At 41.2% G+C, this 21,809-nt stretch overlaps 2 protein-coding genes across 5 annotated transcripts in view; one reads left to right on the forward strand and one right to left on the reverse strand.

Moving 5' to 3' along the window:
- The window catches only part of TMEM164 (transmembrane protein 164), a 38,085-nt gene extending 25,242 nt beyond the window's left edge, over positions 1-12,843 (forward strand). For all 3 annotated transcript variants that reach the window (XM_065643063.1, XM_065643064.1, XM_065643062.1), the window contains exons 5-7: positions 310-388; positions 6,435-6,535; positions 6,924-12,843. In XM_065643063.1, coding sequence (XP_065499135.1) covers positions 310-388; positions 6,435-6,535; positions 6,924-7,130 — 387 coding nt within the window. In that variant the 3' untranslated portion in view covers positions 7,131-12,843. The remainder of the gene's footprint in view (positions 1-309; positions 389-6,434; positions 6,536-6,923) is intronic.
- Positions 12,844-15,446: 2,603 nt separating this feature from the next.
- Positions 15,447-21,809, reverse strand: part of AMMECR1 (AMMECR nuclear protein 1) — a 100,881-nt gene continuing 94,518 nt past the window's right edge. For both annotated transcript variants that reach the window (XM_065643312.1, XM_065643313.1), the window contains one exon: positions 15,447-19,809. In XM_065643312.1, coding sequence (XP_065499384.1) covers positions 19,695-19,809 — 115 coding nt within the window. In that variant the 3' untranslated portion in view covers positions 15,447-19,694. The remainder of the gene's footprint in view (positions 19,810-21,809) is intronic.

Genomic DNA, 21,809 nt, shown 5'->3' on the forward strand with positions numbered 1-21,809 from the left:
TTATTGGCAAGTTATCCTAACTAAGAGAGGGAAAAGAGCAATCTTAGGTTATTCCTTTTTTGTTGTCCTGCCTGACTTTGAGAGTTGTCTGCTTGGAGTCCTGTGTTGCATTTGTGGCCAGGGGGATGGAACGTGTACAGGTAGCTGCACTTTCAAAGCACCGACCATTAATGTCATCTCTTTGTTAATATACACAGGTGATAAAATAACTGAACTGAAGGGGTTGTCATGGGTCATAAGGAAAATGGTTTCTTGTAATTCAGTTGTTAGTGATGAAAAACATTGACAAATATTTTCCTTATTTCACAGCTTCCATTTGAAATGGAAATTTATTACATCCAGCACGTGATGCTTTATGTTGTACCCATCTATCTGCTGGGGAAAGGAGGTAGGTTGGCTATTTAGTCTCTATGTGTTGAATGGGTCCCACACAATGAAAAAGCTGTGCTTAAATGGTTACCGCAGACTTTTCTCTTATTCTTTTTTACCAGTTTTCTGTGTGTTTTTGCTTAATAGTTTCTGGTTATGTTGGAGTTGTAACCTGGGTAACAGAGACTTCTTCTGTCTGGCACTGAAATGGGAATAAAAACGTGGTCTTTTGCCCAGAGGAATATCAAGAATCTATTGGCATAATTTGCACTGTTGTCTTGAGTAGCATCACTGCTTGCTTGAAGTGTTCTGAGTTAGTGGTGGGGTGCATTTTTAAGACTTTGCCTTCTCGCATGTCTCTTGAGAAGTACTGCAACTTAAAATGAGCTGAAAAAAAATTATTATTATACCCCATGTAAATATTAGTTGACTAGTTAGATAATGAAATGTAGTGGCACATATTAGTGAAATGCTTGCTTGTTATCTCTTCTAACAACATTGTTAATACTATGTTGCGATCACTTGTACCGTTAATAGTTCGGTAAGTCTGGGAATCCCAAACTGTTCCGCTGGCAGTGATTTTTGTAATTGTCGCTGGCTAGAAGGGAACAGTGTGTGTTCATCTGGTGTGATGCTCTGCCCCCCTCTAGCGTTCATGTGCCTCCAGCTGCATTCCTAACAGACCAAAATTGTTTCATCCAGGAAATAAAAGATGATAATTTATGGTCCAGATGCTCAGTAGCCTGTAACGAAAACCCTGAGAATGCGATGTCAAGCAATGGGATACGAGTTAGCAAACACTCGGAAGAACCACAGTCAGCCTCTTCCACTGCGGTGAATCTTTTGTATTTTATACCAGCAGCCACTTATAATCCTTCACACTTACTTCACTATGGGATTGTAACCTTTTTGGTTTTCACTGCTGAGTGAAACTAAATAAAAATGATCCAAAGGAAAAAGAGAATTACCATACTTCAAAAGATCATTCTTTTTCTTTCTCTTACCAGAGAAGTATGCAGGCCACATTTAATTTTAACCCATTTTTGATATCTTCAGTTTCTGGCAAATAATGCTAAAGTGCAGTATAGTTGTAGAAGTTACGCAAACTCCCAATCAGTGCAGAAGGGGAGGGGGGGACAGTGCAAACAGCCGTGCAGTGTAGGCAATGACAAACCGAGCTCTTGTGGTCTCGTTAAATCACTTCTTTTAATGGCCTTGAAGTTCCCATTTAACATCATTTTAAGACGGGTGTTTGTTTTGCTTTAAAGTTTGGCCTTGAATGTCACTTGATGTGTTCCTTTGATTTTTGTTGGTTGGTTTGTTTTCTTGGTTGTTTTGAAGTAAAGGTTCTCTGGGTCCTTCGGTACCTGTTTTCTGGGGCTGATAGGACCATACCTGTAGTTTGAGGGGCTTTGTGTTGTACAGTTGTCACCCTAGTGCCCTTTTCCAAGTTTTTGCCCTTTATTTACCAGCATTTGCTGCCATCTAATGTTGAGATGATAGCACTGAAATGTCTAAAAGAACTTTGTTGGCTAAAGATCAATTGAGGTTGCCATAGGCTGTGTATCTCATAGCTGTTCAATTCTTCCGCAGTTGGCTCCTGATCACCTGCCTGACTGTAATTCCTCATTAGCAAAACGCCCGTCGAGTTTCGTGGTACTTATGGCTAGTGCCACGGGAAACCTAATGCATGATTTTTGAAGGAAAAATTACTTGGCCTAAACAGTTTTGTCTATATTTTGCCATTTCACTAGCACCTTTTTTAAAGTACTGAGTAGAACAACTGCTGCTATTTCTTTGAGGAATATAAAAAATAGTTTCTGAGAGCAGCAGGTAATATAAGTCCCGTCTGAGCTGATTTGGATGACAGTAGCTGCATTCAGGGAAATGGAAATCTCCTGGCATCAGGTGGTATTTTGAGATCCACACAGAATTCAGAGCAGCTGTAGGGGAAACAGTGGTTTTCAGGCTTATCCTCTTGAGAACATCTTTCCTGTTTTCCCCTGGAAAGGAAGTTTGGTCTCTAGGCTAGCTCAATAGGCCACACTGCTAGAATTAACTCATTGACCAAGGGAAATAAAATGGAAATAAATTTGCCCTCACATTTTTACAAGCTTGAATATGAAGGAATTGTAATAGTTGCTCTGAGTTTTGGATTAATCAGGTTTACCTGTAATTGCGAGACTACTGAAGGAGAGTGTTCTGTGCTGGAAAACTGGCAAAGCTCTATTGAATGTAGTGGGAATGAAAGCGAGACATTAATTAGGAAAAAGACATTATTTTAACACCCTAATAAACTAAAAGAACATATTATATTTAGGCTCTAGTTCAAACAGAGGAGTAATTTTCTCCTGCATTATGTTTTAACAGAAATGTTATACTAAAGGAATATTACTTTCTATTAAGTTGCATTCAAATTTTTACAAGCCTATGTTTTGAGAACTTTAAATAAAAAATAATAGTTCATAAGAACACTAGAACTAGCACAAGCCATTGGATGGGGAGGAAGCAGCGTAAAAGAATTTGAGTCTCTTTGTTGATCTTTTGATTTTTAAAGCCATGCTTCCCTCTCCTAGACAGCAAACTTAACCAGGTGGCGCGTTCAAGGTCCACAGATTCTTGTTGCAGAAGCAGATGAGGAACCCCAAATTCTTCAGTCTGTGTGAAATCCTTCCTATCAATGCTATTGAAATAATGAAGTTTAATTTAAACTGAAGCGTAGCCACTGCCGTGCTATTTCGACACAAGAGCAAATCTCCAGCCTACTTGGATGACCCTCGTTTGAACACTCAGCTGTCTGGGGTGTGAGTATTTTTGAGAATGTGAATAGTGCCAGACTGGCAGTTGGATTAAATTTTTGAAAGTGCTTAACATGTAAGAATTGGCCTGTGAACAGAGTGAAACTCACTGCTACCTATTGAAATGTATTTCCTATGTAAGCAGCTTGTGCCGAAGCCAACACAGGCCATTCAAACAACCACTCAGCTGGGTCTCAATTGTCCTGTTTGTTTCTGGTAACAGAAAATAGCCCGCGCTGCTCCGTTAAACAGTCATCTGTCGAAGAGCAGGACTGTAGAGTAATCAAATCTACAGTGATTATTTATCTAATGAGAAATGTACAGAAAATATCCTAGGCATGAATTTAAAATTAGTTTCCCAAAGCACACCTGAGAATCTGGAATGCTCTGAAATATTTTTGTGTGAAGGTCATCGTTTTGTTTTTGTCCCATGATGTCCAAATAATGCTATTGCTGAAAAGTCACACTATTATTTTCAGGATTGCAAAGTCTAGCAAGGAGGGATTTTTCTATGATATGGTGAGATCAAAAGTCTGTAGGGAGTTGCTAATGTATTTTTTTTAAGTTTTGCAATGGAGGGAGGATGTAGCAGTGAGAGATTCTTTGCTGGAGGAACCTGAACAGCTCTCCCCCGTGACTCCTGAAACACGATTCCCTGACAAGATTGAGGCTGGACACGAGAACCTTGAGTGGAAAGCCAAGTTATGCCACCGATCTGTTTTGTCATCTTGTGCGATTCCCTCAGCCTTTCAGTGACCGCCTTCTCCCTCCAGTCGTGTTTCAGAGCTGGGTTCACTTGTCTGTTTTAGTGTTTATATGCTACCTGCACTGTAAGTCCCCCCCAAATATCCAGGTCTCTGGATTATAGCTTTTCTGAGTGTTTTTAGACGATCACCATCTGCTCTCAGGCTTTGTACAATACTTCTGAAATAACCCAGGCAGCTGCCAACCGGGCAAGTTCACGTCAAACCAAATTTGGTCCAGCGCTGCTCCGCCGGTTCCTGGATGCTGGTCCAGATAATTTCTTTAAATTTTATTTTGTGTTTTGCATCTAGGTTAAACATGCACCTAAAACTGCAAAGACAATACCAAAAGAAATTTGCAAGTCAAATGAAGTTTTTTCTACCCTACAGCTGAGGAGGGAGCACAAGGAGTTTCTGTATACTTTGACCAGGTCACTGAAAAGTTGGTGCCACCAAAAATAGAGCCATGGTCTGACACCAATGCCAGTCGCTTCTTCTCTTGCTCATATTCAAGGTGGTATCACGTATCTCATGTTTTCAGGCGGTGGAGTTGAACGAATATCATTGCTACTTAAGTAAAGTCTTCTGTACCATTTTCTAAATAGTGTATCAGGCTGCTGTGGATTTTTTCCCTTTATCTGTAGAGCTCCCCACTTATTCATGTAGAGTTCACTTTCACCTTTGGATTTTGCTTACAGTTCAGACCCTTCTTCTGACTTTCCCCTACCCACTGGATTATAGGTTGCCTTATGCTTTCAAAGTAGCTTTTCAGCTCGTATTTATCGTGGTCGCACCAAGTCACAGCTTGCTTGCTAAAACATGGTGTGCAGTTGTATCTTGGGCAACTACACTGATATTGTTGCTCATGAAAGTCAGTGAGTGATATATGGGCTGCATATGTGCCTCTGTCATTCAAGCCCACAATCTATTGACAAGCAACAGAGAAGCTGTGTTGTTTTGAGTGGACAATGAAGAGTTTTAGGCAATAAAGCTTGAGTAATTTTGAATTTGTGACGTTCACAAAATTATATTTAAATTAGATTATTTCAGGTAGCTATTGCAAAATCAATCTGAACTGGCATAACAGGTACAAACTACGGAAGAAAATTATGCAGAAAAGCATTGTAAAGGGGGGACGGGGCTGAGAAAGCAGCCCTGCAGGGGTTTTAAACCCGAGACGGGATGCACCACTATATGGTGGTGTGGTAAAGCAAGTAACAGCGGTTATTTGCCTTCATCTGCATACGATACCATACGTGAGTTCTGTCATAGATGGCTGCATGTGTAGTGATGCGAGTTCCTTGTACAGCATATGCTGAAGTCTCTTGAATCTTCCTGGGAATTACTTAATGTGCTCGCTAGCAAAGGCTGGTAGCGGCACTGCACTCTGTGCTGTGAGCTGGGCACACCCACCAATATTTAATAATATCTAATGGGTCAGAAAGCAGACAAAGGCAGGTAAAAAATTCCATTGCATTTTTATAATTATCTGGAACTCTACTTCTTATAGCAGCTGAGTAGCGTGACATCGTGCATCTTTTTCTTTTGCGTCCCTAGATCAAGTCATTAAAGTCATAAGGAAAATGGTTGTTTTTCCCATATCTCGCACTGAAATTTTTGTGTCTGCTGGGAAGAATCTTGAGAACTCTGTAAACTGTTTTTCTTCTCACCATATGATGTTTGAATATTTAATTCCAAAAATAGTCTTGTATTTAAGGGTGCTTTTATTAGATCCAGTTTCCTTGGTACCTTCTAGATTACGTGACTTTGTGTTTTGTCAGTAAAATGACAAAACCTAGTTTCAGGAGGAAGAGAGAGGTGAACCCAGGAATAATGCGATATCTGATTCTTCATTTGAAGGGAAAAAAATATTTTACAGTATCTGTGATATCTACTGATTATAACATTGTTTGTAGTATATATCTGAAAATATCTCCAGAGCAGTTTTCGTTTAAGAGCACAGTCTGTCATTAATGGATTGATTACTTCATACAGCTGTTCTGTTCCTAGGCATTATTGATGCAAGTTACTTTTGAATAGTTAAACAACCATAAAATTAGGAAGTGGCAAGTAGGTTATGTTCTAATACAGCCTTGTGCTGGAACTGCCAATTCCTAGGTTGGTTCTGTGCGTGCTGAAGCCATAGCTCCCATAAGAAGCTGGTGTTTAAGTATAAATAACCTGATTTTTAAAGATTCATTGTGCACTATTACAATATTTCAAAATCATTTAGTCCTCCTGTGGTAGAAGGAAGAATGAGGTAAAAATCACTGGTGTTGGTGAAAAACAGGCAAGCTTAATGGGGTGTAACATCTTACTACTGGACCAGGAGGAGGGAAAAAACTGATCGGGATGCTCCAGGTAAGAAATAAGGCTCTGGAATATTAATTACTGTAATGGTATTGAGGAGGTTATCAGCTAAAGCCGGATGCCCTGACATCCACTGAAGAGAGAGGATTATTCATGAGTGTTTGGTGGACACAGCAATTCAGCTGGAATATTGATGTATTCCTCTCTTTTCAAGGTATCTACACTCCAGAACCACTCTGCAATTTCTGGTGGGCTATTTTATCCACGGGGTTTATGTTTGTGTATCATTTTAGCATCTTGCAGATTCTGGGATTGGTAAGTAAATACAGGTTGACAAACGGATAGTTTGCAAATACATTTGAAGTAAAAACACTGACTAGTTTTTCAAAGTGTCCAGATATATATGGATAAGAGTACTTGCATGCAAATTTTTAATTGCGTGTTCTAGTGGGCATTTGCATCTCGTCTTGCACAAGTATCGATAAAATATTTCATAAACTTGTTATGTACCTGCGTAAATCCATCTATTAAATGCACAACTGAATTTGGATCTGCTTTCCTTCTGGAAGCTTGTGTGGAACAAAGGATCATCAGCTAAACATTTTTGATTATTATGGTAATTTCAGAATTACCATTTTAGGCATCTGAATAGGTGCAACCCAAAAATACTGTTAATTTATACATGTGTTGTCTACTTTCTCAGGCTACAGAAGTGAATTTGAACAACATGTTGTGTCCCGCCATCTCAGATCCTTTTTACGGGCCCTGGTATCGAATCTGGGCCTCCGGACACCAGACTGTCATGACCATGGCTCACGGGAAGCTGGTAATCCTGCTGTACTACAGCGCCGTCCCCGCCTTTAAATGTACCCTGGACTTGCTTAGACTCCCGGCTAAGAAAATAGACTGAAATTTCTCCCCGCAGAGCGGTACGTACAGGAATCCAAGATACTTATACTGGAAAACAAGGAGGAGGGCTGAGAGGACAATGCGTTTATACTTCTCCCCACAGTTTATTGCCTCAAAAACACCTCTGTAATCAAGTGAGGGGTTTTTTAACTGCTGTTTCTCACTGCCTATTGCCAGTGGCAAAATTAGTGGCCTTATTCTGCAAAAGGTTCATGTTTTATACATTTTGTGTAGATTACAGTAGAATCTTGCTAAGCCACTGTTTAAAATTAGGCCAGGATCTGTCCACATTCCAGCAAAGAGCGTGATGGTGCTACCTTGTTTTGACTTGTTTTCCGTTAAATATAAGTACAGATAGATCATAGGACAGGAAATAAAGCTGAATTACAGCTCTCCACTGATGTGAACAGAACACACGTTGAAGTGCATCATCCTGGCATAACTCTTAGCACTTGAATGGTCACAGTGAAATGCTGTACACTTAATCTCCCAGCCGTAAGTGCAAAACAGTGAGGTTCTACTGTATTTTCTTTAAGCTGGTTGAAAATGTTGGGGAACAATAACTCTTTAAAAAAAAAAAATTTTTTTTAATCAACTACTTAATTTCTAAGCTGCTGTGGATGAATATCTGTCTGGCCAAGTCCCACCAGATCTTGATGCTTTGGAGATGCTTATATTCAAGTGAGTGGAAAAATACCATGTTGACATAATTTCAAAAGACCATGTTACGCATAAGCTATGACAAGATATTTCATCCACTGTTCTGACCTGACTTTGAACAAAGTGTTGTTTTCACTTCAGTTAGACTGGAGAGGGAGTGGACATACAAAGTCCAATGTGTAAACATCAGTTTTCTTTTTTACTTACTAGATTTTGAAACGTTCCTCCTCTGTTCTAAACTGGTCGTCGCTCAGTAGAGAGGTTAGTGAAGAAGCAAAATGAGCCTGTGTTCTCCCTCTACAGCTCTAATACATTCTGTACACTGATTTTAAATACAGATAGAAAATGGAATGTCAAATCAGTGCAGGCCTCTCCTGAAAAGGAAGTGTTCCAGTTTCCTAGTATGACTAAATCTTCCTGTCAACGTGTCTTTTGGAGAAGAGGGTGCAGATAGGCAGAATAATAAAAAGTAAACTGTGTGAACCTGTGCAAATGTTCCAAGGCTAGAGGAGAAACTGTTGGGCAGAAGGATGGGAAATCTTGGGTGTCTTCCTCCAGATAGCTAATGGTGAGTCTGTTATGCAGACTGTTGTGTTTCAGAGCTGCGGGAATTTTATTGTACAAAAGTTGATTGCAATTTATAGATTCATTGTGTTGTCAAAGCTGTGACTTGTAAGATAAAACCATCATACCTCCTCCAGCTGGATCACCTGAAGATGTATTCTCAAGTTAAGGTACAGTCATTTATACCTCAAGAAGCAAAAAGTAAGAATGAGATGGGGTTGGCTTTTTTTTTTCTTTAACTATAGAAGTTTTAATTGGTGTGGGATCAAATGGCTACTTCAAATATCTTTACTCCATATGATTAAAAAAAAATAGTACACTTCAATCAGAAACGTACTGTCCCAGGTTCTAATTTACAAACTGGTTTCTGGCTTTCTTCCAGGCCTTGCTGTGTATAGATATACAGAATAAATATACTGTACTCTCACAACTTGAGGACATGCAGCATATACCTAAACTATCCCTCAAACATGTATAGCTAGTCTTAGTTAGACAGACTCTACAGCTCCTTGTGTTTTTAATCAGAATTCTCCTCGAGAGAGCTAAGGACCAGTTGCTGATCCTGCAAATGTCCGAGTACATGATGAATTCCATCAAGCGGTCTCGCTGCTGCTCAGCAAAGCTGGGCTTGTGTTGCTGAAGTGTTTGTGGAGTGGGGCCTAAAGAAAGTGTTGGTGTTGAAGGCCTGAATCAGCCTGTGGAAGACACTTAATTAGCTGCTGGACTGATGGAAGTTCTTGCTGTTTATTGCAGCAGATTCAGTGTTTTATGGTGAAATACAGGATGTTGCTGGGAGATGCTGAGATGCAGAGCGCTGGATGTTAAAATCATGGTCCCCGTTAATAGACTTCATGTGCTATGAACATGAATGAAACATGCCCATAGTCACTGTCAAGGGTATCGTGGATTGTTTATTGACTTAAGAATTTGGCAAAATGCCTTATCTTGGATTCAATCCTGTTTAGAAGGAAAGTTTGGTATTACAATAGAATGATTTTAGCCGAATTTTGCAAATGTTATTTAGAATTATTATTTGCTTAACTTTACTTATCCGTGGTTTTTTTTAATTACTATTTAAAAAAAATAATCTATTTTTTCTTCAGAATATCATAGCTACATGAAAAGTTTCTGAGTTATGTGAAACTAGCACCTCTTTTTTTATTTATTTTCAAACTACATCTCCTATCTATACTCATACGCATCAGGGCATTCTAAACCAGTACAAACCAGCTGCTAATTGCCACCATTGGCTGCCTCTGGTCCATTAAGACTGCAGAAATATTTAAATAAGCTCAGGTGTCTCGCTCAGGACAGGCTGTTTGCTTGGAGTGCAAAATCTGTGAGCTCTTCCGACCAACGTAAAACTCAGTAGCAGGAATGCTAAATACAGCCGACATGAGGGGTGTTGAGCAGGTTGTGGAGCTTGTTGAACTCTTCTATACCAATTTAAGTTGCTAAAATGGCTAACGGAACAAGGTAGAGAGGGAAACCAACTACTGCACTCAATAGGGACTTTGGAAGCATTGGAGCTGCTGTAACAGAGGCGAATGGTGCAGCTGGATGAGGCGGGAGGCAGTGGAGCCTTCACCTTGGACGGTAAGCTCTTGCTTCTTTGCTTGTTGTACGGGATGGACAAAGCTGGCGGAGAGTGGAATCATTTAGGTTGGAAAAGGCCCTCAAGATCGTCGAGTCCAACCATTAACCTAACACTGCTAAGTCCACGTCTAAACCATGTCCCTGAGAACCTCATCTCCGTGTCAGCTCAAGCCCTCCAGGGATGGTGACTCCAGCACTGCCCTGGGCAGCCTGTTCCAGTGCCCGACAGCCCTTTGGGGAAGAAATTGTTCCCCAGATCCAACCTCAACCTCCCCTGGCGCAACTTGAGGCCGTTTCCTCTGGTCCTGGCGCTTGTTCCTGGGGAGCAGAGCCCGACCCCCCCTGGCTCCCAGCTCCTTTCAGGCAGGTCAGAGATCAGAAGGTCTCCCCTCAGCTCCTGTTCTCCAGCTGAACCCCCAGCTCCCTCAGCTGCTCCCAGCACACTTGTGCTCCAGCCCCGCACCAGCTCCGTTGCTCTTTGGATGTGATCCAGCACCCCCACGTCTGTCTTGTAGTGAGGGGCCCGAAAGTTAAATTATTCCCTCCCCTCACCCCTTTTTGAAGGCTTTTTAAACTCAGTATTTCATTTTGGTTTATGGTATGGTGCCACAAGAAACTGAATCAGCATAGCTTGAGACACAAGCTTCGCAGAAGGCGAAGAACAGGTCAGAAAGGGAGCAGACTTCGGAAGCTCGTGCCCTGGAACTTCACGTCCTCTGTTCCTCACCTATCTCTGGTGTCTGTTTGGAATATACATCAGACAGAGCTTGTTCAGTGTGCAGGATACTGTTTGGATGGGAAAGCAGAATACTTCATCTCCATACAGGTTAGTTATTCTCTTCCCTGGCAGAGGCTGATTTCCTTTTCCCTGAATGGTTTATTTTATAGGCAGTGACGCCATATAGATGATTTCTTTGGTTGCTTTTATGCTTATTTATGCTGGAAATTAAAGAGCAAAACTGTAGTGCCGTTGTCAAAGGCTAACTGCCGTTCTCTCCTGTGGCATTACGCACACAAGCCACGGCAAGAGAACTTGAAGCTGTTGCACAGGACCTGGTGATGGGATTTTTACATTGCTGCAGCGCATGGTACAATTGCGACGGGAGTCCAGGTTCTCCCTGGTCAAATGATCCTAAATCTTTTGCCACAGCACTAAGAGATGCGAGAACGTGAGCAGCAGCTTTGGGGCAGCGCAGGAGGTGCCCGTGCAGCCGGACGGGCTGTTCTGGCAGCAGCGGCTGAGGGTCCATCTCACCCTGCGCTGGTGACCACAGCGGCTCAGACACAATACCAGAAAAAATTCTCGTGCAGCTCCGGTGCCGAGACCGCACAGGGAAGGTGGGATGTATTAAGGCGTCTGCACAGAGCCCTCTACTCTCCTGATTTTTTAGCACTGCAGGCACTTCAAACAAAAGAAACAAGAAGCGATGCAATTGATGATGACTCTTTCTGCCAGTGAGCGGCTGTTTAAATTTGCCTCCATTTCTACACAGAAATGAAGCGTTAGTAACTACACTAAACTTGTTTACTGATCAGTTTGTTGATGCAGCCTTAGGGTAAGTAGTCCTCCAAAGCAGAAAGCGAGCTGGTGAAGTTCTGCACCACTGTAACACCTTTGTGACGCAGCCTGTGAGTGCGGAGAGGGTTGTGCCAAGGGATCCGTGCAGGGCTGCTTTCAAGGATTCAGACATTGCACGCTGCCTTTGAGCTGTATCTTTTTAACTTCCTCCTATTTAAGCACCAAAGAATTTGCGTCTTGTTTCTTTTGAAGTGTGAAAAATAGCAGCTCTTGACCATGCTTGTATAAATCACTGAAAAGGCAAAGTCTCTGGACACAGCCCTAGATGTGGTTTGGGTTCAGCTGCTGGGAAGCAAAGCCTGCGTGTGCTGGAGCAGATGCTGCCTTGCTGAAGTGGGAGAGGTGAAAAGTCAGATTCTAGAGTACCTCATTGTAGATTTATCCATCTGTTTCTGGCCACAATCAGGGGTTTGATATTTCTGTATATGTGATTATGTCTTGTAAAGTCCAATTATATTTTCCTTTCAGAAATAGCTATTTGCAAACCATTAAATTACTGTACTTTGCTTTTATGTCCTAAGTCTTGCATCTAAACCACAGGCATTTGTTTCCTATGCATCTATAGCTAATGGAAAATATAAATGTACTGTTTTCCTCACTGTTGCAATTTTTTCACTGGAGGTGGATTCTTAGGCATTGAATCAGTCCTAATAGTTAACAAAGCTCTGAAAAGGTCAAACCCGAGGAAGCGAGCGTATGTCAGCCCTTCTGTTGGGAGGCAAAAGGTTTCTACACACAGACAGGTCAGCTTCTGATGTTTTCATTTTTACAGTAACAAGACTCATAACAAATCTGTTGATTTCTGTGGTCTCGTACGTAAAGTGCTATTGCTGTAAACCTGTCTTGCAGCTTTTAGTGTAACTTAGTCAAAGCCAAGCTGGTTTGTTGGGGTGGTTTTTTTTAATGATTTTATTTTTTCTTCAGGGTCAATTTTGTACTTTTTAAAAATGATTTCTGCATTTCCTGGGTCACGATCTCAATGCTGCAGAGGACGCGGCGCGCGGAGCATCCCCGGCTCCCAGCAGCCAGGCTGTGCCAGGACCCGGCGCCCTCCGGGCACAGACCGGTATGGACAGGGCGAGGAGGGCCGCGGAGAGGCCCAGCTGCCACATGCTGTTAGTTCTGCATCATTTGTAAGAATGGCATACATTTTGTAAACTTTTTAATGTGCTAAAATTTGGTTATGAGGTAATATTTACAGATGGGGGTAATTTGTGTACTTGGTTTGTTTGTTTGGTTGGGTTTTTTTGTATTTTGGTCTGATGGGGTTTTTTGTCGTTGTGCCCTAAGTCCAGATCATTGGGCGAATAGTTGTTAAACCTTTGAATTAAAACAAATAAATGCATTTTAAGCGATAACTGTCGTTTTGTTTTCATTCTAATTGTGCCAGGCACCGAGCCTGTCTTGCTTAAGACTTTTTAAAACTAGGTAAGAAAAGCAAAATTGACTTTCCACTTCAGTTTGTAAAATTAACGGTTAAGAGTCACAGAGGGACTTTTAATATTAGATAGCTGATCATCAAATCAGCTAAGAACAGGGATCCTGCTGCCCCGAGCGGTCTGTACTGCCAGGTGGATCTATGGGGCAGAGTGGAAGATGGATGAGGTACTGTGGGGCACTGGTGTGAATGTATGGGGCAGAGCGGAAGCGAGAACAAGGATTTCTAGAAGCTGTCGGCATTTCGGTGGGACCTGTGCCTGTTAATCTGGCCGTCAACACAAGCCAAGCCTGAGTTTCCTGGCAGACCTCAGTATAGGACATAAATCCTTTAATGGCTGTTTAAATGTTCCCTGTCCATGTCTTTCAGGTAAAGAGCTCGGGAACCAGTATTAGCGTTCCTGTTCTGCGGCGCTTCAGTAGAAAAGTGTAGACCGTGTGCAGAAGTTTTCAGCTCAAAACTTCGTTCAGAAAGCTGCTGTAATTAAGGTACTCAGAGAATCTCATACCACAGGGCGATAGCAAAGCAGTTTTAATGCATTTCTGGTTGTCATTAAAAATATCTTTAAATAGACTGCAATAATGCTGCGACTCGCTGCACCTCAGCCAAGCAGGTATTTCATTGTGTGAGGTTCCCGGCAAATACGGCTCTCCCTGTAGTATTATATATGCACTGTAGAAGTTTTAAGTTTTCATGCAGCGGAGCAACAGAACCAATTCTCAGCTTAATTTCTCTTGAACAGTAAAAAGGCTGATAAAACAACCAAAGTAGAAATCTAGTGTGAAGTGCTTTACAGAAACCCGAGATGAGCTACGCAAGCAATTTCCTTTTCCAGGCACTGCTAATTATCCTCTGCATCTCTCCAACTGTAAGTCAGCCTTTCATTGTTTAATAGCAACATATATGTAGGAATAAGCAAGTTTCCACCTCTGAAACATCCTTAATACTCAGTACTATTTTGCTAGTTTGATTTTTATGGTGTAATAACTACACAGCTGGCTGAAGTAGCAAGAAGAGTGGAAAAATTTTGGTAGGCAGTCTTAACTAGCTGTACATCACAAAGGAATGGAGTTTTAGGGGGGGTTTTACCCAGTTCAGACTAATGATACCAAATCTGTGAGGTACTAAACCAACAATGGAACCTATTTACTTAGGCAAATTTTCTCTTCATAGGGTTTATTTTCTAAATCAAGGTTTCAATGCAAATGGAGTAATGGCTGCATCAATCTTCAACATCTAAACGTTACAGGGATTTTACTGGTTCGTTTTTAAAGACTGCATCTACAGACAGGAGATCTGTTAATACTGAATTAGTCAAAGGCAAACAAAACCAGTTCTAAAATCAGATCTGAATTCCAGGGACATGTTAGAATTTCTTGCTTTGTCTCAGGAATTCTCCTATGGAGGAAATACGCTCCCTTTAATTCAGACTCGGTAGAAAATGTCTCCCAGAATTTGGCTCAGGGCAAAAAGTTCTCCGAGTCGGATTTACCTCTCTGGGTACTTGGTTTTGTCATCAGCTGGATGGTGGTTTTGCTGGTTCACAGGGTTCCTGCCCTCTCCAGTAAACCGTGTGGAGCAGCACAGCTCCGCGCACCAGCTGGGGGACACCAAAGCTGCCACGGTTAAAGCTGGTGATGAACTAAAGCTGCTGGGCTGCTGTTCTCACTGCATCGGCTCAAGGGAAACACTTTAAAAATGGCCCCACTGTGTTAAGACTCGAAGCTTTTGGGGAAGGGGAAATGACTCCTTCCCTGGCCCTCCACGCTTTGCAGGAACCTCCTAAGTCAGTGCAAACTCTACACTGTGATTTTTTTTTTTTCCATAAAACGTGGTCAATATGACAGTCTATACATTAGCTAGATACAGCAAGCAAGATCAAGAAATCCCTCATGGCAAAGCAAGCCTAGATATTCTTTAAAATCACACCTGCTGCTGTAAGAGTAATATGAATAAAGTGTATTGAAAGTATTTTAGGTGATGCTTGAAGATCCTCTTTGATGCACATTTTGCCACATGATTCTGTTGAATAATGTTGCTCCAAGTAGCGTAGGCAATGTTTGGTTACTCCAGCAAAACTGGTTCTACAGCAAAGTTTTGCTTAAAAATGTGGAAAGCGCTTCTCCCTCTCAGTGAACGAGCAGCCCAAGCCTGGACAGAACTCCCTGATTCAAGTTAGACATCAAAGTAGAAAAATGAACTGATAACTTGTATAAACACTGAGAAATACACTGATACAAATAATTATATCCCTGGTATAACTGATAGAAATGCTGATTTAACTTGGAGTGTCCACAACCTGTTCCTACAGCGGGCAAAATGGGAAGAGTTAATCACAGGCAAATATTCCTAACACATCGTTAGCCCTTAATGAGAACACAAAGTGCAAATACTTAAATAAATAAAATTGACCAAGCCGCACAATTAAGCAGAGAAACATAAAAAGAAATGGTGATTCTTTTTCCTTATTTTATTGGGTAAATGATTTAAAAGGTAATAACAATAGTGTTAAAACTACAACAATATCTTTCCACAGCCATATCTCACAGACCCACAGATAACCTTCTATATTTTTTTTCTTTTTCCTCATTTTTCTCTTTTTAAGCCATACTTATATTAAAATGCCCATTTCAACAGTTTTCTTCACACTAATAGCAATTAAATGTGGAAGGAAGGAGGATCTAGTTATAAAGGAAGGGGGTTCAGGTAATCTGTGATATTATTGTAATCAATCAAGTTACTAAGGAAGGAAGGAAAAGACAGAGGCCCCCGAGCTACTCCAGGCAGCTCTGAGCCCCTTGTGTCACCACCGCATTAAAGGTAACTCAAGATGCTGGTGAACATTTTAAAGTAAATTTTTTTTTTTTTTGGTAACATATAAAACACTAAAATAACTTAGAAACTAGATCCAAATATCTTGAAAAGAATCAACTTTGATATACAAAAACAGTCATAAGTTGTTACAAAAGTTTCAAACAAAAGTTTGTTTTCTCAGTGCGTTTATGTACCAGCGCAATTACTGGGTCCAGAGCAAAGAAAGAGGTTTTTCTTTTTTATTTTTTTAACAGTAATAAAAAACGAGCAAAACATATCTTTGTATATAAAGAATCACTGCTGGTCTTAAGAATAAATGTAACCAGAAACCCTTAAATCTGAGAGGCACACTTTGGGTTTCTCTTTTTTTTTTTTTCATTTTTTTAAACTTTTTTTTAAACATAAAAGGAAAGTCACCAGTTTATTTAAATGGAGGAGATATTCAGACTCCCCAAATAAACTTAATTAACATCACTAGCAAAAAATCAGTTAGAAACTGTACAAAAATAAAAAAGTTAACACCTTGAATCCTGCAGGGATTTCGTAAGGACTGGAAGGCAGGCTTTAGGAGCAGCATCTGGGCATGGCTGGAGGCTTCTTTGGTTCGATCTAACACACACAAGAGATGTAACCTACTCCAGACAACAAGTTTGAAAAACCCGCACATTTGAAGACGAGTCAAGAGGTCCGTATACAAACGCCGGGGTGTGCAAACGATTTGGCCGCCTTGGTGTAACGGGAAGTCTGAGGTCAGAGCTGCGCCGCATCCCCACGGGGGGACACGGGGACACGTCGGTGCTACCGGCCCGGCGCGGGGACGCCGCTCACCGCCGGGCTGCATCAGAGTTTCACGTCAAGTCTACGCTTTTGTTGTCTAACTCGGTTTACAGAACAGGGGTTTTAGGAACATGAAGCAAAAGAGTTTTTAAAAAAACCAACCAAACGACAATCTCTTTAGTGAATAAGGCAAACTGAGTAGTGCTCAGAAACATTCGCATTCCAACTTAAAAAGCAGAGAAATAAGCTACTTGGTTGTACCTTAACTTCTTTTAAAGTACCCCAAATTTAAAAAAAAAAAAAAATCTGTATCTAAAAGCCAGCAACATACCTCAAAGGGTACTGAGCATAGCTCAGAGGGAGCGGCATCTGGGGAAGCTTTAAGCAAACAGACCTGTTCTGTCCCAGCGCGTGTCACAGTGAACTGCACGGTTTGTACAAAGAAACCCACAATTACACAGAAACAATCCAAAGCGTTTCAGCACTCGCATGCTGAGGAGGTAGGTGCCCTAGGAACACTGTAGACAGGCTGATTATTCTGATCTTTAACAACAAAAAAAAATATCATACAATCTGATTGACCACAGACTCTGTAACAGTTTTTTAATTAGCGATACAAAACTCTGGTCCAGAAGGGTCTGGCATTAACTCATTTCGAAGCACACCTTTACAGTTTGTATAACACCCTTTTAACTATATTTTTAAGCAACAGCTACTAAGAGATAGACAAAAATGCATTGTGCATTATGCTGTATACAAAAAGGAGACAAAACTATCCTTTTCCCCCCCAAGCCATGGTGGGAAGTATTGCTGACCTTGTCCTTAAAAACCTGCAGGATTATTTATTCATCAGTATATCATTATTACACCGGTAAGAAATTCTGTATAACATCTGCATATATCGAAGATTTTTTAAAAAATCTGATATGATTTTAGATCCGCATGACCAGTCACGTGACCTGCTTGAGGTTGATTAGCACCTTTCAATACATATATATTTTTATATATAATAGATCTTTTTAAAAAACATCTAACAGTGAGCTCATACTGCAGCATGAGCATGCTGTAATGAGATGACAGGTAAAGATGGGGTCGGATGACTTTTTTCTCTTGTTTTTTTTGCAGCAGAATGGTTCGGTTTGTGCTCAGTTTCCCTATAAGGGCAAGAAAAAAAAAGCCCAACAGAACTCTATCAGGTAGCCACTTGTTCACAGTTTCCACTCGAAGACTAATCCATTTTTAAAAGTGTTCCCCAAGTAGAAACAAGACAACAGTAACATCCAAAATAGCTTCTGTATAAACATCTATTAATTTCTGCAGCTTCTGGCTGGCATCTCTTGGCTCCTGAAATTTCAGGCCCTCTGCTTATAAATTAAGGCATCACAACTGAAAATGTTAATATTTGGACATCAAATGCTGTGGATGAAGGAACACCAAAGACCTTCTACAAGAACCTCCATTAAAATTAAGTGGCAAGGCTAACCTCGCGGAAGGGATGAGCGTTATTTATCCACATCTGGTTTGGAAAACTTACCGAAACATTTTTACAATTAAGTCTGATTTTTTTTAACAACTGAATTTTAACTGATTTTGTCTATTTGTATTTTACATATATATTTACAGACATTCATTATTCGAAATAAGTGGGATTTCTGCTTCCTGTGCTTTACTCACTCATATCAGGAAGGTCTTTTCTATGACAGACGGCGTGTGTTGTCCCCTGGAGTTTGCGCTGTTGGCGGGAGCGCTGCAGCCACGTGAGCAACCAGCTCCCGCCGCACACTGGGTTTGCAAATATACCACACAGACCTTCTGCTAAATCCTATTTTTACAGCAGGAAAAAGTTCCAATTAGTTGTCTTTCTTCTGCCCTGTGGAGGGGTGTCAGAGTTACTATACACAGTACTTAGAGCTCGCGAGTACTATTCCTGTAGTAGATGAAAACAAGTAAAATTATGGCGTACTTGTCCTGTGCTCTTTCACAACAATCTTTTTTAAACAATAGTTAACTCTATCTAGCTATTCATGACTTGATAAAACTCAACAAGGTCAAAAGCAGAACAACGAACAAATCAGGGAATTTTCTTCTCTAAAACAGGTTTGCTGTAAAAAAAAAGAAATTACTTAAAAAAAAAAAATCCCCAAAAACCTGACACCAGAGCAGATTCAATAGTTTGCTAGAATGTCTGGCTTATTTGCTATGTTTTTTCTATGAATGTTACATACAAGTATATAGTTATGTCATAGTCAAAGGCACTAAAATCTAAATCCATTTTCTTTCCAATATGAAATCTGTTACTCACCAGCCTGTTTTTAAACCAAATGTCACTCCTAATTTGAGCTCATCAGAAAGGCATCGTTCTCATTACAAATGCGTTACGCTGACAAGTGTTGACAGGGCTGGACTGTCCTTGATTCCCAGCGCAGAACGGGAGACGAAGGTGCCCGGTCACCTCCTGGGTCACGTCCCGGCCCGTCAACGGGAGCACTTGACTCGGAAGATGCTGCCATGTGAACGTCACCTCTCGTCGTACCTGTAATCGCTTCTCTTCATCCAAAAAAGCATTCTGTACGTCACCTTCGGCATTTTGGCTGGATGTGCTGTATATAGCTACATGAAATCTTTACTGGGGTTGGGGTGAGATGTTGTACACAAAACATTATTAAGAATGTTATGAAAATGCAATTCATTGTCTAGTATATACCTGAATCTGATATGTTTCGTTCCCTGTCACACCTATTAATGCAAAAGCCACGAATGCCTTTTTGCTAAGCAAAGCATCCCTCACTGTAATCCTTAAACTCTTCCTTCCATCCACAGTCACAGAAAGCCTTGATTGATATAATTCAATGTTAACGAAGTAGAAATTTAAAGTTTCATAAAAAACCCAAGGGCTATATATGCTGCAAAAAAATCTGCAGTGACTCAATAATAAAAAAAGTATGGGATCTTTGTAGTAATGCGGTTTTTCCCTCCCGTTGCCATGATGAGCTCAACCAAGTGCAAAGCCTCAACATGGCAACGGAAACTATCATCATAAAATGGTACAGTAATAGAGATAGCTAGACCAGGACGGGGCAGGGTCTCCGGGGAAGAGGTCTGCAGAGAGGTCCAGTGACTGGTCATGCGGCTCAGTGTCAGGAATAATGGTTGTACGGTGGAAGGGGGTGCCCGATACCATTTTGGAAGTGATGATGCTGACGATGGGCAAGGTACTCTGTGTAGCTCATCGTCATCTTCTCACTACGGTACCTAGAAAAGAGCAAAGAGGCAAATTCAAGAACTGTTACCAGGAAGCTGAAAGCAGCACCAAAAATACGGCGGGAGTGGTGTGTTTAATGGTGACGGTGCTGTAGGAATCAGATGAACTTCAGTTGCACGAAGGCAAGGAGGGAACCGCCGTGGTTGTCAGGGCCATTCCTGAATCACAGGACAAATCACAACATAAGTGCTTAGGAAAAATATTTTAAGCAAACACAACTGTTAAAAATGGTTGCTCCAAGTACAGGGAATAGAAACTCAAGATCGTGTATTGAGAATGTCCCGTATCTTCAGCCAACTCTACATAAAACCTGGGAGAAAAACTGTAAACAAGCACTAGAGATTTTTGGGCTGTTTTTAAACAATCAGTATCAATTGTCTGCCAAATTCTGCTTTTAAAAATAATCCCAGCTACATTAAACGGAGTTACATTCTTTTTCGACTCGAATCATTGAATATCTCGAGTTGGAAGGGACCCATAAGGATCATCGCGTCCAATTCCCTGCTCCTTGCAGGATTACCTAAAACTAAACCACATGACGAACAGCATTGTCGGACACTGTCAGGCCTGGGGCCGTGACCACGGCCCTGGGGAGCCTGTTCCAGTGACCAACCCCCTCTCGGTGAAGAACCTTTTCCTGCTGGCCAGTCTGAACTTGCCCTGACGCAGCTTCATCCCATTTCCTCGTGTCCTATCGCTGGTCACCAGAGAGATCAGCAGCTCCCCCTCGGCTGCCCCCTGAGGAAGGTGCAGACTGCGATGAGGTCGCCCCTCAGCCTTTCTTCTCCAAGCTGAACGAACACCCCAAGTGACCTCAGCTGCTCCTCCACGTCTTGCCCTCGAGCCCGTTCACCATCTTGCTCACCCAAGTTGGCCCTTGGGCTGCCAGGGACGCTGCTGCCTCACGTTCAACTTGCCATCGACCCAGATCCCCAGATCTCTTTCTGCTGGGCTGCTCTCCGGCCTCTTGGCCCCCACTCTGTGCCTATCACCAGGATTATCATGGAGCTGCAAGAAAGCGTGTGCTGTATAGAATTTTGGTTTCTTGGCAAGATATATTCCTTAGTCCTTGAGGTGTACAGAAACTGGCATTTAAGAACTATAGCACTGTTACTCTTTTCCTCAGCTATCTCTGTTCTTTTTGAACAGAAGATAAGGTGTAAAGCTGAAATAAAAGACTGGGGTTCTCCGTTTGGAAATTTAGCTGGATTCTGGAAATCCTTCCTTCCTAATTTAACCCTCAGAACAGCACATTTTCCTTGGTCCCAGCTACTCCACATAATCAGGTTCCTATAAGAATCCAGCATTCTGGACAGTCATTGGGACATGTCGTCTTTGTTCTTCATCCACAAGATCACCGATCAAGTAATTCCTCTACTACTAAAGTATGTCTTTCTAAGAAGTGCTTTGCATTCTATCTGGTCTAAACATGAACTACTAGTAATAGCAAGATTTGCAGATGAAGACGACAAACGTGGAAGCTGAAAAGAACCAAAATCTCAGGCCTTGTCCTCTATGAGTGAATAAATAACCAGGAGAATCCAAGTATTTTCCATGTCTGGAAGGACTGGGTTTTAATTATGGACAAGGCAGTCAAGTCTAGCTCACACCCAGCTGCACTAGGGAGGAAAGAAATTCCAAAGAAATCAAGACACAAACCCAAGAGTAATAAATACAACATTTTTAGAACTCATCTTGTGACCCTGTAAGTCCCTAAAAGTTGATAAAAGATAGGAAGGATAACAGTTTGTTATTTGTATTAATAGTATGTCAAGTGTGGCCTCCCTAAAGAGGATCAACAGTCAAGATAAAAAAAAAAATCTTATTTCTCCAAGCATGGAATGGATAAGTAGAGTTTAGCAGTGATTTTATGCTGCAAACTTATAAAAAGACACAGTTTTAGATGTGTTCTTACAGACATTTACTCCTCCACCCTTCACCACGTAACTACAATATTATGGGCAGAATATCTGCTGCTAATTCTAAAATA

Source organism: Caloenas nicobarica, chromosome 12 (genome assembly GCF_036013445.1).
Source record: "Caloenas nicobarica isolate bCalNic1 chromosome 12, bCalNic1.hap1, whole genome shotgun sequence".
Classification (NCBI taxonomy): Eukaryota; Metazoa; Chordata; class Aves; order Columbiformes; family Columbidae; genus Caloenas; species Caloenas nicobarica.